At 37.0% G+C, this 20,147-nt stretch overlaps 2 protein-coding genes and 1 long non-coding RNA gene across 3 annotated transcripts in view; 1 reads left to right on the top strand and 2 right to left on the bottom strand.

The window, feature by feature from the left end:
- The window catches only part of LOC133532924 (scavenger receptor class B member 1), a 196,570-nt gene extending 196,144 nt beyond the window's left edge, over positions 1-426 (bottom strand). The window contains exon 1 of the mRNA XM_061871791.1: positions 214-426. The gene's annotated coding sequence lies outside the window, so the exon portion shown is untranslated. The remainder of the gene's footprint in view (positions 1-213) is intronic.
- The window catches only part of LOC133532926 (uncharacterized), a 240,197-nt gene that overhangs the window by 199,268 nt on the left and 20,782 nt on the right, over positions 1-20,147 (bottom strand). The window lies entirely within an intron of this gene.
- Positions 16,659-20,147, top strand: part of LOC133532922 (uncharacterized) — a 49,954-nt gene continuing 46,465 nt past the window's right edge. Inside the window, exon 1 of the mRNA XM_061871782.1 lies at positions 16,659-18,718. Within this exon, the coding sequence (XP_061727766.1) occupies positions 17,144-18,718 (1,575 nt within the window). The 5' untranslated portion in view covers positions 16,659-17,143. The remainder of the gene's footprint in view (positions 18,719-20,147) is intronic.

Raw genomic sequence — 20,147 nt, 5'->3', positions numbered from 1 at the left:
AACAAAACTTCAAAACATCAAAGTAAATATTAAAATTCTACTTTCTTTTATTAAAACGATTCATAAGGCAAAGCTTCGATGATACCGTCTGCATCTACAGCCTCTCGTCTCACATTTCACTCAATCGACCCACTGACACATATACCCCCGCTCTCAGTGAAAGCAAAATTAGCAAAAACCAATAATTACATAAGATTATTGCAATATAATTACCTTAGCAAAATCCCGATTTTGATTGCACCATTCACAATCACTAATCACAGAGAAAACACACTTTTAGAAAAAAAAAAACACTTTTTTCAAAATGGCGCGCTGTCACTTGTCAAAAATGCCGGGAAGCAAAGCCTGTTTTTTTTTTTTTTAATTTATCGCGGATGCAGCAGCGTAGTGCGTTCTGTCTATGCGGGCTCGGACGCCCGACTGCAAGCAACCGCACACCATTCACTGCCAACTTGAGACGAACAATCATTTGCTTCAATGAGGTATTGTCATTAAGTTACTTAACTTTTTTTTGATGACGCGCGCACTGACGAAGGCGATTTTAATACGCAAAATAATCGATTTCAATAATATTTTTCTGTTGTCTTTTTAGAAATTTACGCAATGGAAAATTCATGAAATAATAGATACTTTGAAAAACCTACCAATAATTTGTTATTGTTTAAGGTTTACGTTTAACAGTAGGCCTCAAAGGTCGGTTTATTTGATGGGCATTTTAGCGTAATGGTAAAGCGTGCGACTTTCAGTCCATTGGATGCGGGTTGAAATCTCAGATCAGCTTATTTTAGAATGATCATTTGATATTTTCCAGTCGATTTTCGATGTAGGAAAACATCGCGATGAAACCTAACTACTTAATCCCGATCCGATATCCTGTTTTCCCCTCGGGTTTGGAAGGACATATGGCAGTGACGTTCGTAAAGACTAGTGTCTATGCCAATAGGGTTGTTTCCAATTTTTTGCAACGCTTGTATTACGTTCTATATTAACTAAAAGTTGCCCTAAAATTCAACTTTTATACTAAAAACGGCTTTAAATATGTTAAATTAACAAAATATATTTTGACAGATACTTTCGCGCCCAAAACGCTCTTTGAAAATTGTGTGACGTCACAGTTTACGGTTTGACACATAACTTCATACACACGTAGAAGATACGAACTGTCAACTGACATTTGTCATTTGTTGTTTATCACCTAACTGTCAACAGTGTCAATCCGAGAGTTGTGACGTCATCAGAATCTTCAAAGACGTTTCGAGTTTGGTCACGTGACGTGTGCCAAAAGATATTTTAAATTCAATATTTACAAAAATATGGTCATTTGTAAAAGTAGTTTAACATGTTCTTATAATCCAAAAGAATTTCTTGGGATACAATTCTGCCCTAAGATTTGTAGATGGAAACAACCCTATTCTTGGGATTACTTACCGAGCGGAGCCCAAAGCTCCCATGAGCTGTGGCAACAATAATGATAGGAAGATGTTGAGATGATTGTATCTGTAAATTTTAAAACGTAATGTTTACTATCAGGAATATGGTAGCGTAACATCAACTAACATATCTAATTATCGATCGACCACCAACATCTATAACTTTTAGCCATCCCCTAGCTGGTCCCTGCAACTTTTTTTTATACCACGTCGGTGGCAAACAAGCATACGGCCCGCCTGATGGTAAGCAGTTGCCAACCCTTTAAAAACCTCGGCAGGGAGCTCTTTCCACAGCCGGAGCGTCCGCGGGAGGAAATTCCTCTTAAACCGCACAGTAGGTACGCGACCATTTAGGTTCTAGGGTGTGGGGATGAACACCCTGCCGACGGCGAGCGGTGCGGTGATAGAAAGTGGCCGTGGGCATCATGTCAAACAATTTTTCAGAATACATAGGCTGTGTACAAGCGGTAGAACACACAAGGAGGCAAAGTCTCTCCTTAGACTTAAAGGTTCAATGCCGCTTGTGAGTTTGGGATCGTCGAAGATTAAATAAATAAATAAATATTTATAGGACATTATTACATAAATTGACTAAGTCCCACAGTAAGCTCAATAAGGCTTATGTTGAGGGTACTTAGACAACGATATATATAATATATAAATATTTATAAATACTTAAATACATAGAAAACACCCATGACTTAGGAACAAATATCCATGCTCATCACACGAACAAATGCCCTTACCAGGATTTGAACCCGGGACCATCAGCTTCGTAGGCAGGGGTAAGATTCGTACAGTTGTTTTCATACAATGATTTAACTATTATAACTCAAGATAGGTTAGACGCGATCCAAAATTGAAGCGCTTACCTTGTGACAAATCGCGTACATGTTGCCTTTATAGTAAACACCCCTATAATGGAACACGCACCAGTAATGGGATGGATAGACAAATCCTGTAAAACAAGAATTTACATATACCATCAGTTTATAAACGCTTACAACATTTTACCATAAACAAGAGTCAAAGAGTTTAATTTTTCATGGATATTTGTTATTTTGAAAACTAATGACGCCATACATCCCATGGCTGGAGCCAAAAACCATAGTTTTAATTGGTTAATAATATTGAAACCAATTGCAGTAGCTTTCATTAAATACATACAAAACATAGAGGACGAATTGGACATTCAACTTTGAAAGCATAAAGCGGTAGGAATTGTACAGATGTCAGTAAAATATCAAAAATACTCCAATTTTTCTCTTAAATGTTCCATGATTGGTGCCGTTAACATAGCCGCACCTGGGCAAGTGAGAAATATGCACGTCCTAACGAATTCCCGCTCACCGATAGAGAAAGAGACAAGCCCATGTTTAACAACGAGTATGACAAAGATGAATGGAATGCGAAAATTAATCAAAAATAGCAGATTTCTTTGTAGGTATAGAAATAAATATGGAACGTAACTTGACCGAAGAGCTGGCGGCTTCCTCGCACAACGTATCAGTATTACGATACAACGAGAAAATGCCGCCAGCATCCTTGGTACAATGCCTCAAGGACCTATTTTAGATTTAAGCTAGTTATGTATATTGTTATTGTAAATAAAACTAATTAGAATGATCAATATGATTAACAATTAATTACAATTAGAATTAACAGTATGAGTACCGAACCAATCTGTGGTTTTATAATATTTATTTATTTTAAACTTTATTGCACATAAAAAAGTACAACAGGCGGACTTAATGCCACTAGGCATTCTCTACCAGTCAACCATGGGGTAAAACAGAAAAGCTTCAAGGTGGGTGTAGTGAGAAATAAACATAAAACCGTAACTTTTGAGCGAAGTATTTCTAAATAAATACTACCTTACGACTGTGAGTACACTAAGATATACATATATATACACCGTGTTTTTATTTAATTCTGATAACTTCGAGGTATTGGTAAGTATGTTTAAGAAAACTCAATTAATAGTTAATTATGAAAAAAAAAATTTGGCATTATTAAAATTTTAATAAAAAGTAATTAAATGTTGCATATAGCGTTGTTGTAACACGGGCATTACATTTAACTCAACCAAACAATTCAAAACTGTGACATATCAATATCATTTCGAACATCGATCGATGTCTTGCCTTCATTGGCCCGAAAGTTTATAATAAGATCCCTACGGCAATTAAGCAGGCCCCGAGTTACGCTTCATTTGTAGACAAATGAAAACAAAGCTAGTTAAAGACGCTTTGTACACCATCGACGAATTTTTCTTGTAACTGTAAATGTATAAACAATAATTGGAAATGCAGCATAAATTATAACCTGGAAAAGTAAATAAGCCTATGCTCAGGGCCGGATCCGGAACGCCCTAATTGCGGCAAAATTATTAAATCTATTAGATACATGTAACCTGTAAATATATAGTGACGTATAAGATGTAAATTTTATGAATAAAAAATTGAATTGAATTGAATTGATCGTTCGAGATAGTACTTACGTTTAGTAGCAAATGTATAAACTCGTACTAAACACTAATCAATATGTAAACAGGCCCTAAGGCAAATGTACTCGCTCGTAAGGGCCTTATAAGATAAATAATTTTTAAATATTATAGGACATTATTACACAAATTGACTAAGTCCCACAGTAAGCTCAATAAGGCTTGTGTTGAGGGTACTTAGACAACGATATATATAATATATAAATATTTATAAATACTTAAATACATAGAAAACACCCATGACTCAGGAACAAATATCCATGCTCATCACACGAATAAATGCCCTTACCAGGATTTGAACCCGGGACCATCAGCTTCGTAGGCAGGGTCACTACCCACTAGGCCAAACCGGTCGTCATTGAGATAAAAATGAATGATTGATTATCTCCGAAATGGAGTTAATTAGAATACCGGTGTCTTTGAGAAGGTTACTTAATTTAAGGTCAGGGATGCACCCTTGAAATAAACGGAATTAAAAAAAATACGGTGTATATGGATAAACAAGGATAAATACATATACAAACAATTGCATGTGCGTTATGGCATAGAGTAATAAGAAGTAAGGTAGGGTGGCCTAAGAGCGGATGTGCCACAAGACCGGATACATACAATTTTGCACGAAAGAAGCGACATTTTTCGCGGCTGGCAACATAGTTTTGTCCACCATTTTGTTCTGCCCCTCCCTTCATACCGCGAACGACGTTGCTAAAGACAGGTCGCGTGTAGCGGAGCTGACAAAAAAAATTGCCATTTTTAGTAAATTTTTGGCGATCCGGTCTTCAATCCAAAAGTTCGTTGCAAAATTATGGTGAGTATTTATCATTTTATTGCTTTTTAAGTAGAATTCTGTGTAGAATTAGCAAGTGCTCTCCAGGATTGTATACTTGGTTTACGCCTAGGACGTCTGTAAACAAAGATCCGGACTTTTCTCCCATTGCCAAAGTACGGACTAAAATAGTCCGATCTTAAAGCACTAAAAAAAATGCAGTGGTTCTCAAAATTTTCAAATAGCGCTGGAACACTAAACCTGTCAGGCAGCCATTTTTACTTCCATCATTTATCTGCATGGGTTCTGAATTAGGTATATAGTGTAATTATATTTATCTATGAGTTTAGTTCAGTTCAGCCCTATTTTAGCACATACCAACTATTACGTCCGGTCTTAAATCTCTATCTTCCGAATGCTACATTGCTACCCGACGCTGACTGAGTAAAGTTTGAGAAACTCAATTTTGCTCATATTATGCTTGGGAGGGAAGATCGGACTAAAAATGCCAAAAAAATAATAATTACCTGTGTTTGCCACACCAAGCAAAATTACAGGACGATTTTGTGGTATATTGTTTTCGATTTAAGACCGGATATTTTTCTTTTGTGCACTCTAATGCCACAGCTTCAAGGGTGAAATTAAGCAGTAGTCCGAACTTTGGCTTCGCCAGGTTTTTTTGAAAAGTAGTCAAGAAAACTATTCTGTCACTTTGAAGGCGTGTCTCGTATAATCTACAGCGTGTATCGAATTAAACGAAAAGTGACCAGATTATTTGTTTTATTGCTAATAATTTCCTCTAGCAGTCCATTTGAAAAATAGTTATAGGAAATGATAAAAGCAATGTTTTTTATCATGGTCCGAACTCGACGAAAAAGCGTCCGATCTTAGGCGACCCTACCTTAATAGAGTGCTCACTCCATACATCAGTTTTGGTACCGCTAATATTATAACCAGAGTATCCGGAACTCTATTTTCAACTTACTTACTTACTTACTCTGGTTATAATATTAACTGAAAATCGTTGAGCATTAGACTTTTTGTTTGCCGCGACATCTAATGTCGAGTAGCAGTACGTGAGAGTTCCTCTACTCGATGCTAGATGTCGACTGCGAATATAATAAGCATTTTGGTACCAAAACTGATGTATGGAGTGAGCACTCTATTACTTCTTATTTCTCTATGGTTATGGGAAACTTATCGATTAATTCCCACTATGCCTATCTTAGCTAGTGGTTATAAAGCAAACGTTTGAATATAATTATTTTCATGTACATTTGACGACCGATTTGGTCTAGTGGGTATGAAGCCGATGGTCCCGGGTTCAAATCCTGGTAAGGGCATGTATTTGTGTGATGAGCACGGATATTTGTTCCTGAGATGTTTTCTATGTATTTATATATTATTCTTATGTAGTTGTCTAGGTACCTAGAACACAAGCCTTATTGAGCTTACTGTGGGATCATAGAGAAAGAAGAAGTAATAGAGTGCTCACTCCATACATCAGTTTTGGTACCAAAATGCTTAATATTTTCGCAGAAGGAGTGGTAAGTCCATACATCAGTTATCTTACCAAAACGCGAGTTATTTCGTCGTCGACATCTAGCGTCAAGTAGCAGAATTTATCATTACTGCTAGTTGACAATAGATGTCGTGACGAACGAAAACTTTAATACTCAACAATTCTCAGCTAATATTATGACCGGAGTAACCGCTGCATACATTTTCGTCAGTCGCGATACTTATGACATCTAGTGTCAAGTAGCGGTACTGATAAATCCACTACTTGACACTAGATGTCGACTACGAAATAACCCGCGTTTCGGTAAGAAAATTATGTACGCAGAGAGCACTCTGTTTACTTATTTGTCTATGCTACGACTACGAAAAGCCACGTGACGTTTTGATTGGTGTTTTCTATCAACGCTTGGCATATAGGCTAGCCCCCCGGCAAACTACATCAGCGATGGTGAGACAAGCATTGCTCATTAACAACTAGAAGAAAGAAGACACAACACTCAACAATCGGATGGAGCCCAAATGGCCACGCCGCACACGCCAGCGTAAGCTTCCAGTCTCCTTCACTGCGGCCTCGAAACCCGAGGGCCTACCGCGAACCACGTTCGACGTGTTACCTCTCTGTCGCACTTGTAAATTCGTACGTAAGTGTGACAGGGAGACAACACGTCGAACGTGGTTCGCGGTAAGCCCTCCGGTCCCGCTCAAACTGTATCAATGGGCTCGGGTTGTATGACAGCTGGTAGCGAAAAAGCTGGCCTACGCCCGAAGCACAGCCATCAAGACCTCCCCACCGATCGGTGGGAAGCGACCCGCCACAGCCGAAAGACGGAAGCGGCCATTCATACCTCCCATGAGGGAGGATAATGATATCCATACACAGCCGTCCATAAAATTTGAATACTGGTACAGCAGTTTTAATTTAAGATTAGTAGTTAAGTTAGAAAAATGCATGTTTTTTTGATATGAAATAAACAGATTAAATTTAAAATTTTTTTTTTTTTTAGCAACCAAATCAACTCTGTGCGGTGGGCAGGCGTGCACTCAGACGAATACGTGCTGAACTGTGGAGTGCGGCAGGGGGGGGGGGGGGGGGGGGGGGTAACCTCTCCGACCCTATTTATTATATATATGGACGGGCTGATTGAGGAACTCAGTGGCGCCAAGGTTGGTTGTAACATTGGAGGTACCTGCCTCAACAACATAAGTTACGCTGATGATATGGTGCTGCTGGCTCCCTCAATCAGAGCGCTCAGGAAGCTCCTAAAAATATGTGAACATTATGCGGAGAGACATGGGCTCAGGTATAACACTACAAAAAGTGAACTACTCATCTTCAGGGCTGGCAACAAGAAACTAGAGGAAGTTCCTAGGGTTGAGTTAAATGGTGCCGCCCTGAGGAGAGTAGAGCGGTTTAAGTACCTGGGTGAATGACTCACCGAAAGCCTTAATGACGATCCTGATTTGGAACGAGTGCGCAGGGCGTTGACGATCAGATGCAATATGCTGGTGCGCAGGTTTGCAAAGTGTAGCAATGACGTAAAGGTTACACTTTTTAAAGCTTATTGTCAGTCTTTTTATGCTTGCAGCCTGTGGACCAGCTTCTCGCAGCGATCGTACAATGCGCTGCGTGTGCAATATAATAATGCGTTTAGGATACTGATGGGTCTGCCTCGGTACTGCAGTGCATCGGGGATGTTCGCCGATGCCCGTACGGATGACTTTTACGCTATTATGCGTAAAAGAGCGGCATCCCTATTGCATAGGTTGCAGGGTAGTACCAACAGTCTCCTAAACGTATTTGTCGTCAGAGTGGACTGCCCACTGATGAGGCGTTGGAACCAACTGCATGAACCCAACGGACCAACGCATCATCGAAATAGATTATGTTAAGTAGTTTTAGGTATTTATTGTTTTGTTTATAATGTACTAACTTAGATATATAGGTAGATAAATAATAATTGTTGTATGTACTAACACTATATGAGTTTTTAGCTCGAAATAAATGATTTTCATTTCATTTCATAAAATGACGGCGTTTTTTTTTATGGAGGATAGGCAGGCGTTTGACCACAATCACACCTGATGGTAAGCGATGATGCGGTCTACGGTGGAGCACGCTTACCTATGAGATACCTATTTACTCTAGCCTTGAAGATATTCAGATTGTACTCATGCGGACACACACAGACTCGGGCAGGGCATTCCACTCCTTGGCAGTTCGCTGGAATGTTGAAGCGAAATCGTGCGTATTTGTGGAATACCTACCATGGTGCAAGGCTGGTAGAGTGGAGACCTTGGGGAGAGTCGCGCCCAGCACGGAAGCCAGAAATGGGTACATAGAGCGCAATATAGACCAGAATAGCAAAATTTTAATTGGAAAAAGAAGAAAAAAAGAGATAGCTGGGTACAGGCAGGCCCGCTATAATTTTATTAGCGGTTTTTTTATTTAAGTACTTTAGGTACGATACAGTTATTAAAGTAATGGCACAGACTGCACAGCATCTGAAGAACTACCTGAGATACTCCAGACTCCGAATAATAATAATAAGAAAGAAAGAAAGAAACTACATTTATTGACATCATAATTTGTACAAACATTGGATAAAACTGTAAAATAACACACACGACACAATTACTTAGATGTTAAACAGGATCCCCACTCAGCATATTGCCACGGCCATGGCGCTGATTTTCAGTGGGGACCTGACTTTAAATTACGCTAAGTAGGTACATCTAAACTAAAACCTATAACAAAAAAAAAACCTAAAACTAAGAAAGTGATAACATAACCGTCAAAAATACTGATTATACATTACCTTCACAATAATTATTAGGAAAGAACAACACATTAACAAATAATAAAAATAAGCTTAGTTTAGCTTAGTTCTAAATCCCACAGACTTCGCTGGCTCGGTTACCTACTCAGAATGGGGGAGGATCGCGTAGTCAAGGAAGCGTACTTGGGGCGACCAACCGGCCGTCGACCGATGGGGCGCCCCAGGTACCGCTGGTGTGATGTCGTGGAGGCGGACCTGCGTCGGCTTAATGCCAATTCATGGCAGGAAACCGCGCTGGATCGGGACAGGTGGCGTTCTCTCGTTTCGGAGGCCAAGATTATTTTTGGATCGCTGAACCAAAGCAGTTAGTTAGCTTAGTTTAAAAAGTACCCGTATACACATAATTGAAGTAGTTACATACTAAATAGGTAATATCCGTTTTACGTAAATCTTCTTAGTTTTTATGATTACGTCAGTTCCATTGGAACTTCACTACTGAACATTAATCATCACAATGGCGTTTGTAAACAAAGGGTTAATGGTGGACAAATGCATTAACATCGAATAAGGCCCATTATTAATGACAGGTAAAATTATGGAATATCCAGCTTGAACAAGAAATATCGGAGCTTCTTCAATCGTAGGTATAGAGAAGATAATAATAACTACATCTTATAAAACAAAGTCCCCACCGCGTCTGTATGTATGTATCAAATCGCAAGAGATGTAACTTATTTGAAATACTTATATTTAAAATGCAAATACTGATATATAAATATATAGGTATAAATAATTTTAAAGAAAACTATTTTGTATTTTATTTGAAATGGTTTTTGGGACCTATTTTCTATTTAAAAAATACAAAATATTTTTAGGGTTCCGTAGTCAACTCGGAACCCTTATAGTTTCGCCATGTCTGTCTGTCTGTCTGTCTGTCCGAGGCTTTGCTAAGTAGTCGTTAGTGCTAGAAAGCTGAAATTTGGCATGGATATATAAATTTATAAAGCCGACAAAGTCGTACAATTAAATCTAAAAATTTAATTTTTTTTAGGGTACCTCCCCTACACGTAAAGTGGGGGTGTTTTTTTTTTTTGCTTCAACCCTACAGTGTGGGATATCGTTGGAAAGGTCTTTCAAAACTAATAAGGGTTTTCAACAATCATTTTTTGATAAAGTGAATATATTTAGAGATAATCGCTCCGAAAGAAAAAAAAATGTGTCCCCCCCATCTAACTTTTGAACCATAGGTCCAAAAAATATGAAAAAAATCGTGGAAGTAGAGCTTAAAAAAGACATTAAATGAAAACTATAGCGGACATGATCAGTTTAGCTGTTTTTGAGTTATCGCAATAGTATCTCATCTTAATACCTAGTAAAAAGACGTACCTACATCCATAGTTCATCCCTTGGTTAACAATCTACTATACTTTAAGCTCCAGTTTAACTTATTGTGACGGAAGATTAACTATGGAACCCTACTCTGAGCATGGCCCGACATGCTCTTGGCCGGTTTATTTATGAAGTAATGTACGTAGAAGTTACAATCTCTTCTGACGTTACAATCTTTGCTTCAAGCCACGAGAGGTAAATAAACCTTTCTGCCCTGGTGAAACACAAATAGACGTTTTCACCACACCAACGATTGGCGTATACCTACTAGCTGTAAAATATTACAAATCTAAATGTGACGTTATCTATCAAAAATTCAAAAGGGACCTTATTGTCGATGGCGCTTCCGCCCTTATAAACGATGCTCCGATACAAATATAACTCTGTGCGACGCAGTGCGGCGTAAGCGCCATCGACAATAAGGTCCCTTTTCATAGATAATGCCACAAATTATTGCTTTTAAAGATGTATTGTTAAAACTATCACTTAAGGTATTCACTATTCAGAGTACCTTTTATCGCAAAGTTTTTGTATTTTTAAAAAAGTATTTTAGTTAGATCCGCACAAAATTTGCTTCTTTCTGTCCCTCCTTCCTCCACAAAATTTTATAATTGCTCATTCACTTTTCGGGCTGTTCGGTTATGGAACTCTCTCCCTGTCGAACTAAGACGCGCTCAATCCCTTGCTGTTTTCAAATCCCATCTTAAAGACTATTATCTGTCCCTTCCTTAGTGTTTCTGTTCGCGTTACTGGTTATCACTTTTGGCAAGAATTATATAGTATTGTATATATGTATATATGTAGGTATATAATTATGTAAATAGTGTGTATGTATATGTATTGTCTTACTGTTGTAGACTTAAATTTTAAGGGTATTTTAGTTTGCTATTTAGTTTTTTTGCACCTCCTAATTAGTTAATTTAAGTTTCAGTTCTCCACTACCTAAAGGTTGTCTGGAAGAGATCGCTCTGTAGCGATAAGGCCGCCTGTTGTTTACCTCTATCTTCATGTTTTTTATGTGTTTCCATGTACATTATTTTCAGAGGTTGTGCAATAAAGAGGATTTGTATTGTATTGTATTGTATTTTGAAAATACCTATTTTGTATTTTAAATACAAATTTATAAACTATTTTGTATTTTGCTTTTGAAATAGTATATCAAGGAAGTATTTCGATTTTGTATTTAAATACTTTATACAAACTATTTTCCACGTCTCTGCAAATCACGTTATTGTGTTTAGGGTACTGAAGAGCGAGTGGTTCAGAAGGAGAAGCTTCCTGGTGCCATTGTGGATGAGGAGGAATTCAAACTGGTATCAAAAAAGAAGAAGGCGCGCACAGCAGCTCGTAACCGGGATCGGAAACCGGTATTTTTTGTATGGGAACGAAAACGGTATTTTTTCGTTCTTTGTTAATTATTTCATTTCTAATTGGGCAATCTAATAATACGAGGTCGTTATCTAAAAACTCAACCGAGTCCTATATTTGGACTATAAGGGCTCCTCTACACGATGGCCCAGCGTAGGCCAGTCCAAGGGACGCAGCTATGCGGTGAAATGAGATAGCAATATCACTTGCTCCCTCTAACGCATAAATGCGTCCCTAGGACTGGCCTACGCTGGGCCATCATGTAGAGGAGCCATAAAATAAACCGAAATATATGTTTATTTCAATGTTTTTCCAAAAAACCGGTTCCGATCCCTGCCTCGTAAGACTCACGGCCCGATTCGAAGAATGATTAAGACAAGTTTAAGATCTTTAAAATAAATAAACGACATGTCAAAATTGACATTTATTTAAATTATTTATCTATCTACGGTATTTCTAACGTCAAAGTGACATTGGTTGCCCGAATCGAGCTGCTTCTGTCAATTATACGACATACAAACGATATCTAAACGAGAATTTATCTAAACCAGAACTTATCGTTATCGTATCTCATTCTTGTACAGGTACCGCCGAACAGCTAATTCTGGCTTGCGGATTGCTACACCGAGTAAGGCGCTGAGAGTACTGTACTGAGAGTTCCGCTACTTGATGCTAGATGTCGACTGATAATAATCATTTTGGTACCGAAACTGATGTATGGAGTGAGCACTCTATTACTTCTTATTTCTCTATGGCTGATTAAAATAAAGTACCTGGGCGATCGAACTTTGCTCGGTTATAACTATTTATTGTAATAAATATGGTGGTCAATAGGTGATAATCTTAACTACATTTTTTTACTAAATTAAACTTGTCTAAAACAATAAAAATTAAAAAATTATATATAAACTTGAACATGTAAAAAAAAAAAAAAGTTAGACACCGGGCGAGATTCGAACCCGTAACACTCGTTTAGCAGTCCGCGTCTTAACCCGCTGGACCAGACGGACAGTGGCCGGCAACACGAAATTAGCGACCATATTCTGCGTCGAAAGAAAAACGCATGAAAACTCGAAAACACGCGTTTTCCCAAACATAAGACTAATCTAGATAGATTGTATACCCCTAAAAACCCCCATATACCCTATTTCAGCGAAATCGTTAGAGCCGTTTCCGAGATCGCAGAAATATATATATTTATATATATACAAGAATTGCTCGTTTAAAGGTATAAGATAAACTCTTTGTTGTCCAAAACGCAAAAACACAAATATTGCACAGAATAGTACAAATGCGAACTTATAGTTAACCTTTTGAGTAGATGAGAATTGATGAACAACAGTAGACCAATATAGCACTGAGTATACAATAGACTAGAGGAAAGACAATAAAGTTATATAGAATAGATGAAAAATAAATAGAAGTAACATTAACCTCATGAGGCTCGATGATATCATCATTTCAAAGCAAATTTTAACTTTAGCACTATATGTATAGAGTCCAAACTCTATGTCATATATTTAAGACAATGGACCTCACGAGGTTAATAACAAATATATAAAAGCGGTAATAGCGAGCGTGCAACGTATATGACGTCACTACGGACGGAGCTTTATGACGTTATAATTAATAAATTATAAATAAAAAAACTTTTTTAAAAACAAGCTTTTTATTGAATAAAACTCCTCAACTGTCCGTTTTTCCAGGAACTTTCTGCCTCGCACTGCTAAACTGTGGAATGAACTGTCGCCTGCGGTATTTTCGGACCGATACGACTTTCAAACCTTCAAGAAAAGAGCGTACTCCCATCTTAAAGGCCGGCAACGCACTTACAACCCCTCTGGTGTTGCAGGTGTCCATGGGCGGCGGTAATCGCTTACCATCAGGTGATCCGTCTGCTCGTTTGCCTCCTCTACCATAAAAAAAAGCAAAAAAAAAATCCTTTAAATTTTTTACTATCAACTTATAACGTCATTACACAATTTATATAATATAAAAGCTTGTCGGAACGGTGCAACTTGCAATCCGGAGGTCGCGGGTTCTAACCCCGGCTCGTATCAATGAGTTTTTCGGAATTAAGTTATGTACGATATATCATTTGATATTTACCGGACGCTTTTCGGTGAAGAAAAATATCTGCTTGATTTATATAGTAATCTAAATTGTATGTTTTCTTATTTAATACATGTTATTTATAAGATGTAATGTTTTGAAAAGATATGTCCCGCCGAGTTTCTTGCCGGTCCCATATTGGGATACCCTCATCCAATTGAGGGGGAATTTAAATCTTCTCGGATTAGAGCTGTAGGGTTAGAGCCGGTGTAGCTTTATTAGACGTTCATAAGCGCATTGTAATATGCTTACTTGAATAATAAAATATCTTTATAAAGCGAACCCCAGGCTCCCATGAGCCGTGGCAAAAATGCCGGAACAACGCGAGAAAGATGATTAATATGTTAATATCAAATATATAGAATACCTACGTTATATTTAAATATATATATAAACAAAAGAAACATTTATTTATACAAACAAGTTAACTCTGGTCCAATAGCCATAGCTTCTATCTGCCGGTCTGTGCCCCCTTCTGTGATGTATTCAAATTGATATAAGTAAATTAGATTACCTAAAAATTGAAATTATTTTATTTGTAAACCAGGTAAAATAAATGAGGAAAAAAGGAAAACTAACTGGGTAATAGCTATGGTAATAGGAATAATTACCACGTTAACTAGCAATCTTGTGAAATTACACAGTATCATCAATCTTACAATTAACATTGAAGACGATTTTTTGTCGACAATGTTGCAAATAAAGCTATAAAATTAGAAGACTACTACTGCCATCTGTCAGGGAATAGATAAACTACATAACAAGCAGAGTTCAGAGTCAGCCTTAGATGTCGCTACTACTCCGTTATATTCTATCTATATTCTTATAAAGTATTGTGAATTATGAATGTGTTTCGCATTTGTAATGGATAAGTAAAGTTATTTGTATTGATTCAATATCAAATAATCAAAGTAAACTGTTAATTCAGTAAAATGAATGATCTCCTTTGGATGATAATGAGTGGACTACTCAATGCTAGATGGCGCTAGCAGTCTTTAAAAAACATGTAATACCGAATTTCTGATCTTCTATCCACTCACAATTTTATTTTATAATACACGTTCATTTCCTGTCAATCTCATAAGATAAAGATACAAAGCAGTTGGATACATATAAAACGCAATACTCTACACTCAACGGCAAATTGAAAGTAATTTATTTCCAAGGCCCAGTCAAGCTCTTGGATTAAAGGTCCTGTGTATATTATTATGACACCCATTGATTACATAGTTATATTTTGTACATTTAAACGAAACTTTAATTTTTATAATTTCCATCATTTCATCTCAATTTTCTTAGGATTATACCACCTTATACTTTTTTCTGCATTAGCAGCCAATTTACATCATCGATCGTTAGAGAAACTCTGGATAGATGGCGTTGAAATCAAATAGAACAAACCGTACAAATTAAAAAGCGTACTGTTACTCGTAGAAGAACGTTACTACGTTTGTATTTTGAATTTAATAGGATGTAACAGGTGTCGGTTGTGCTATGTTTTGTACTTTTCCCACTCATCGTATGAATGCCAGCTGTTTTACATACCAGCTTAAAACGATTACCCGATAGCCTGGGTAAATTGAAACTAATACTTTTTATTTTATATCCCGTCAACCAAGCGACGATAGTATCATAGTTTGACAGAAGAAATGTTATATTACGTCCTACTAGAGTTAAGCCAAAATAAGTCTGCAGCGGTTTTGACAGCCCAGGTTATGCAAGGATTATTTTAGACGTCCAGATGACGTTATACATAAAACTGGCACAGTCTGTGCAGTGTTATCTTGGGCTAACTCTAATACGCTAAGTTTATGATCCATTATGAAAAGGGCTTTCATCAATCAGCAATGGTAGATGTAGATGGCTCTCAAAGTTTGAAAATTGGCCAGGCTATTGGCTACAGGCCGATAAGTGCTATCACCTTTTTTCTCGTAAAATAAGGAGAGTAAAAGAGTAGAAAAAAATGTGATTGTTGAGTACGTCGTCAAACATATTCAAAGTAATATAATACAGCATGGTGAATTAATTATTTGAAATTTATTTTGAGTATTTACATGTTATAAGAAGTTTCATATATGGTAAGATTTATTATAAAGGTTAACGAATAAAACAATAACAAACACTTGGTTTTGTTTAATTTTTATGTTAATAATAATTTTCCCACCCACCCACAGAAGTCAAGCTATATTACATAACACCCAAATTAATACCCAAATAAGAATGAGACGGCCAAGGTAATGCTCATGATGACAATAATGATAAAGTCATAGTCGATTTCGACTACAGCGACTGCCTGTACTGGACTTGGGTTCAAATATTCATGAGGTAAACAGGGTGAAGCTGACGTTGTGTTAGGTGAAGCAGCGCTGCCAGTAGATCCCCAAGGTGAGTATACATAAAGGAAGGAATGGAAAGATTCGCGCGCTTCTGGTAGGCTTTCGTAGCTCAGTTGGTTAAAAGCGATTGGTTTCCAAAGGTGAATTTTTCCATTTTTCCTTTAATATACAAATCGATTCATACTCCTAAACATCACCCTAAAGTCAAAAGATCCTTAAGACGCCACTGATCTACTGGCCACTGGGACATAACGTAGCTTAACCAAAGTGAATTGGGTTAACCTCATGAATATTTAAACATATTCACAGACAGTCACTGTGGTCGAAATCGGCTGTCTTTATCATCGTCGTCATCATCACTCGTCAGCATCGACAGCCTGATTTAAAAAAACTATTATTTTAAATATCCATACCCATTTCACCCATTTTAATGCTATAAAAAAAATGGTGCTGCAGTTGGTTATAATCTAGTCAGTTAGTTGGGGTAATCGTAACATTGCGTCTGGCAACACCAGTATTGTGCCATGCCCTAGCGAACGGACGGAGGCGACGAACGACTGTTTATGTAAACTTTCTGTCAAGTGGATAACTGTTTCAAAATAGTGATACTTCGCGTAAAATAACATCTCGCATTTCAATCGCGTTGTGGCTACGCTAGTTTTCATAAAATTATTCGTGCTTCCTCCGTGCAAAGCACAATTATGACGATTCCAGTGCCTTACATCCTGTGAAAAAAAGGTTGAAAAACATGTTTTAAATTAGTCAGTTCATTGTTTCTTTAGTTTTGTTGTTGTATATCAGTGTAAATAACAGTTTTAAAACTCTCTTTTATATTAACGAGAAAGCTTTAGGTGTTCTGTGATTAAAAATACTGTTTATGTGCATGTCAATAAAATGTTTTCTAGTGTGTTTGACTAATCAAAAATGTCTTGTATCTCGACATGATTACGAATAAAACTAACAGAGTGCAAGCTATTAAAAGTAAATTTGAGAGCCTGAACCACGAGAGTGAACCACTAATAGTCAAAAAGACTGTGCGGCGAGAACAGCTGGGTAAACAAAAGTCATACCCCATTCAAAATGGTGGCAGTTTCGAAGAAAACTTTCAGAATAGTTACGACAAATCGTCGTTTGACGACAAAATGCGGCAAGAATCTGACTCATCCGCCGAAGACTGGCCGGCTGCACCAAACCTAAGTTATTTATATACTAAAAGTGACGTTAAACGCAGTGTAAGTGATCTAAAAACATCTCTAACCCGCCAATCCAGTGACCCCGGGAAGAAACTCCATAGAAGTCACGCATTTCGTTGTGACAGGAGCAAGATCCAGCCTCAAAGACACGGCAGTTGCAACGGCAGAAGCGAAACCAGTGATTTTACTCTAAAAATGGATAAAAAGCTAAGCAATGAGCGGTTAAAAAAGCTTGGAAATTTGTTAGAAGATCAAATGAGGAAAGAAAACTTTGTAGTGCCAAAAAATTGCTCCGTCTTACATGACTCTATACCGAATTCTGAGGTGCCAAAACATATTCTAGATCAGTATGCAATGGTAATTAAAACTAGGAAAAATGATGAGGCGAAACAAGATGCCATGACAGACAGCGGAGTTAGTTCAGAGACTGAAAATTTAGATGATGATAAATCAAATAGAATTAAGAAGTTAAAATCTCATTTTGAGGCTGATACAGAACCTGATAAGGAAGAAGAATCTAAAGATTCCATTACTGAATTAAAGGATTCTGCCATTGAAAACGAATTTGACTCCAAGGCATGCTTAGAATTTAAACCGAACTTGACTTCCATGAATGACTTGTGTACTTCCAGTGAAACGATGCGTTTAGAACGCAAAAATCCACATTTAATCCTGACTGACACTTTAAAGAAAGCTCTTAAACAGCCATTACCGTCTGGTCCTCCTCCGAAGAAACCACCCAGAATTTTAGTGACACCAGAAAAGAAAAAAGACACAAAACAGATGTTGCAAAAGTTAGAACAAGTCTTAGAGCAGAGGGAAGCACAGAAAGTTAAAAACATCTATGATATCGCTGAGACTAACTTAAGCATACAAAGGCCAAAAGAAATGCACTATTTGTGTACTGAAATTTTAGATATAACACATAGAACTCTATTACCGAATCAGACACAAAACGATTCACTTGCTAATTGTTTTAATGCTTTAAACTGTGCTATTGGTAACTCAACGACAAGTCTACCTTACACAAGATTGAGCGCAACATTTAACTCGAATCGTAACTCTAGATTTTGTTCATGTAGCGATGAAAGTTTACACGTAGATGCAGATGATTTTCTGAAGGAGAAAAAATGTGCAAAATGTGTCGGTAATGATGGGAAGAACTTTAAATGCCATTTAAAATGTAAATGTAAGGAGGAAAAGTCGGAATTCTTTGTGGAACCGGAGCATGTGTATGATGTGCCGATCGTTGAGAAGAAATATGGGACAATAAACAGTGCCAAGGTGAAGCAGAGGAGTCTGGAAAGTCTTAAGATGGATGAGGTAAGCATTATTTTTTTTTACTAATATACCCTTTTGAAGTTTGCTGTTGTATTCTAGGATTCCATTTGAAAAACCTATATTCTCAATCTAAAAGTGAAACAGAATCTCTAATTAAGATTTATTTACATTCGTCAACGTCTTAAAAAAATTGTAATTATCCAAAAGTATGTGAATGATTATATATGCTACTATATACCTACTTTGCTGTGACTTATTTTTCAAAAGTATTTTTCAATAGGCGCCTGATTAAAGGACATATCAAGATTGTTTACCCTATTTCTATTGCTAAAACACCCCCAGTGAACTCTTTCAAAAACAGACTAGATACATATTTTAGAACATTAAAAAGTGCTAAATAAACACAAGTGCTGCCATATACACGCATCAGCTCCAAGAGTTACTAGTGTATCAAATAAAATAATAAATAATAAAATAAATAAAAGTCGAGGTATTAAATGACAGTTAGATTGGCTACTACTCAATCTGCCCAATCTGTTTATTTATTACAAAACCAAACATTAAGGCAATCAATAAATACTGAGCCAGAACCCTTTTGTTTTGCTGCGATACACAAGATTTTTTATATGTATGTATCAGTATTCCAAGTAATTATTACAAGCTTTTTATTAACTTGCAATGTACCTATGTATGTACAGTCAAGTGTAAAAATAAGTATCGAACAAATTGTCTCATAAATATGGTACTACGTATGGCTAAATATGGCTCTTATAACACTGGAATAAGATGCTATGGGACATATTTTTGAGAAAGATGTGTACACCCATACTTTTACACTTGACTGTACGGGTCAAATCTTGCAAGTTAAATTTGACCCACTTCCTGGTTTTTGATAAAGCTTTAAATTTATGTACATATGTAAGTACAGTGACAAAGCAATATTATGGTACTATCAAGCTGATCTGATGATGAAGACAGGAGGTAGCCATAGGAACTCGGTCATAAAACAACGCAACCTAATTGTGTTTGGGGTTTTTAGAATTGTCTCGATGAGTATTAGTTGCCTGTGGGAAGAAAAGTACAGTCAGCGATAAAAACTTGTACCAAAAATATAATTTTTGCCAAAAACTTATTTTCTTTCTACTTCTATTTTGTTAAAACTTGTGTTTCTTTTGTTTGATTTAGTATTATTTGTTTTCTATTGTCATTTTATTATTTGGATTTTTTGTATGTGTGTGGCAAACAAATAAACGATTATCTATCTATTTTGACGACCAGTCTGGCCTAGTGGGTAGTGACCCTGCCTATGAAGCCGATGGTCCTGGGTTCAAAACCTGGTAAGGGCATTTATTCGTGTGATGAGCATGGATATTCGTTCCTGAGTCATGGGTGTTTTCTATGTATTTAAGTATTTATAAATATTTATAATTATATTATATTTATCATTGCCTAAGTACCTACCCTCACACGC

Source organism: Cydia pomonella, chromosome 28, assembly GCF_033807575.1.
Source record: "Cydia pomonella isolate Wapato2018A chromosome 28, ilCydPomo1, whole genome shotgun sequence".
Lineage (NCBI taxonomy): Eukaryota > Metazoa > Arthropoda > Insecta > Lepidoptera > Tortricidae > Cydia > Cydia pomonella.
The sequence above is the reverse complement of the archived record's forward strand: the minus strand, read 5'-3'. Positions and strand labels throughout refer to the sequence as shown.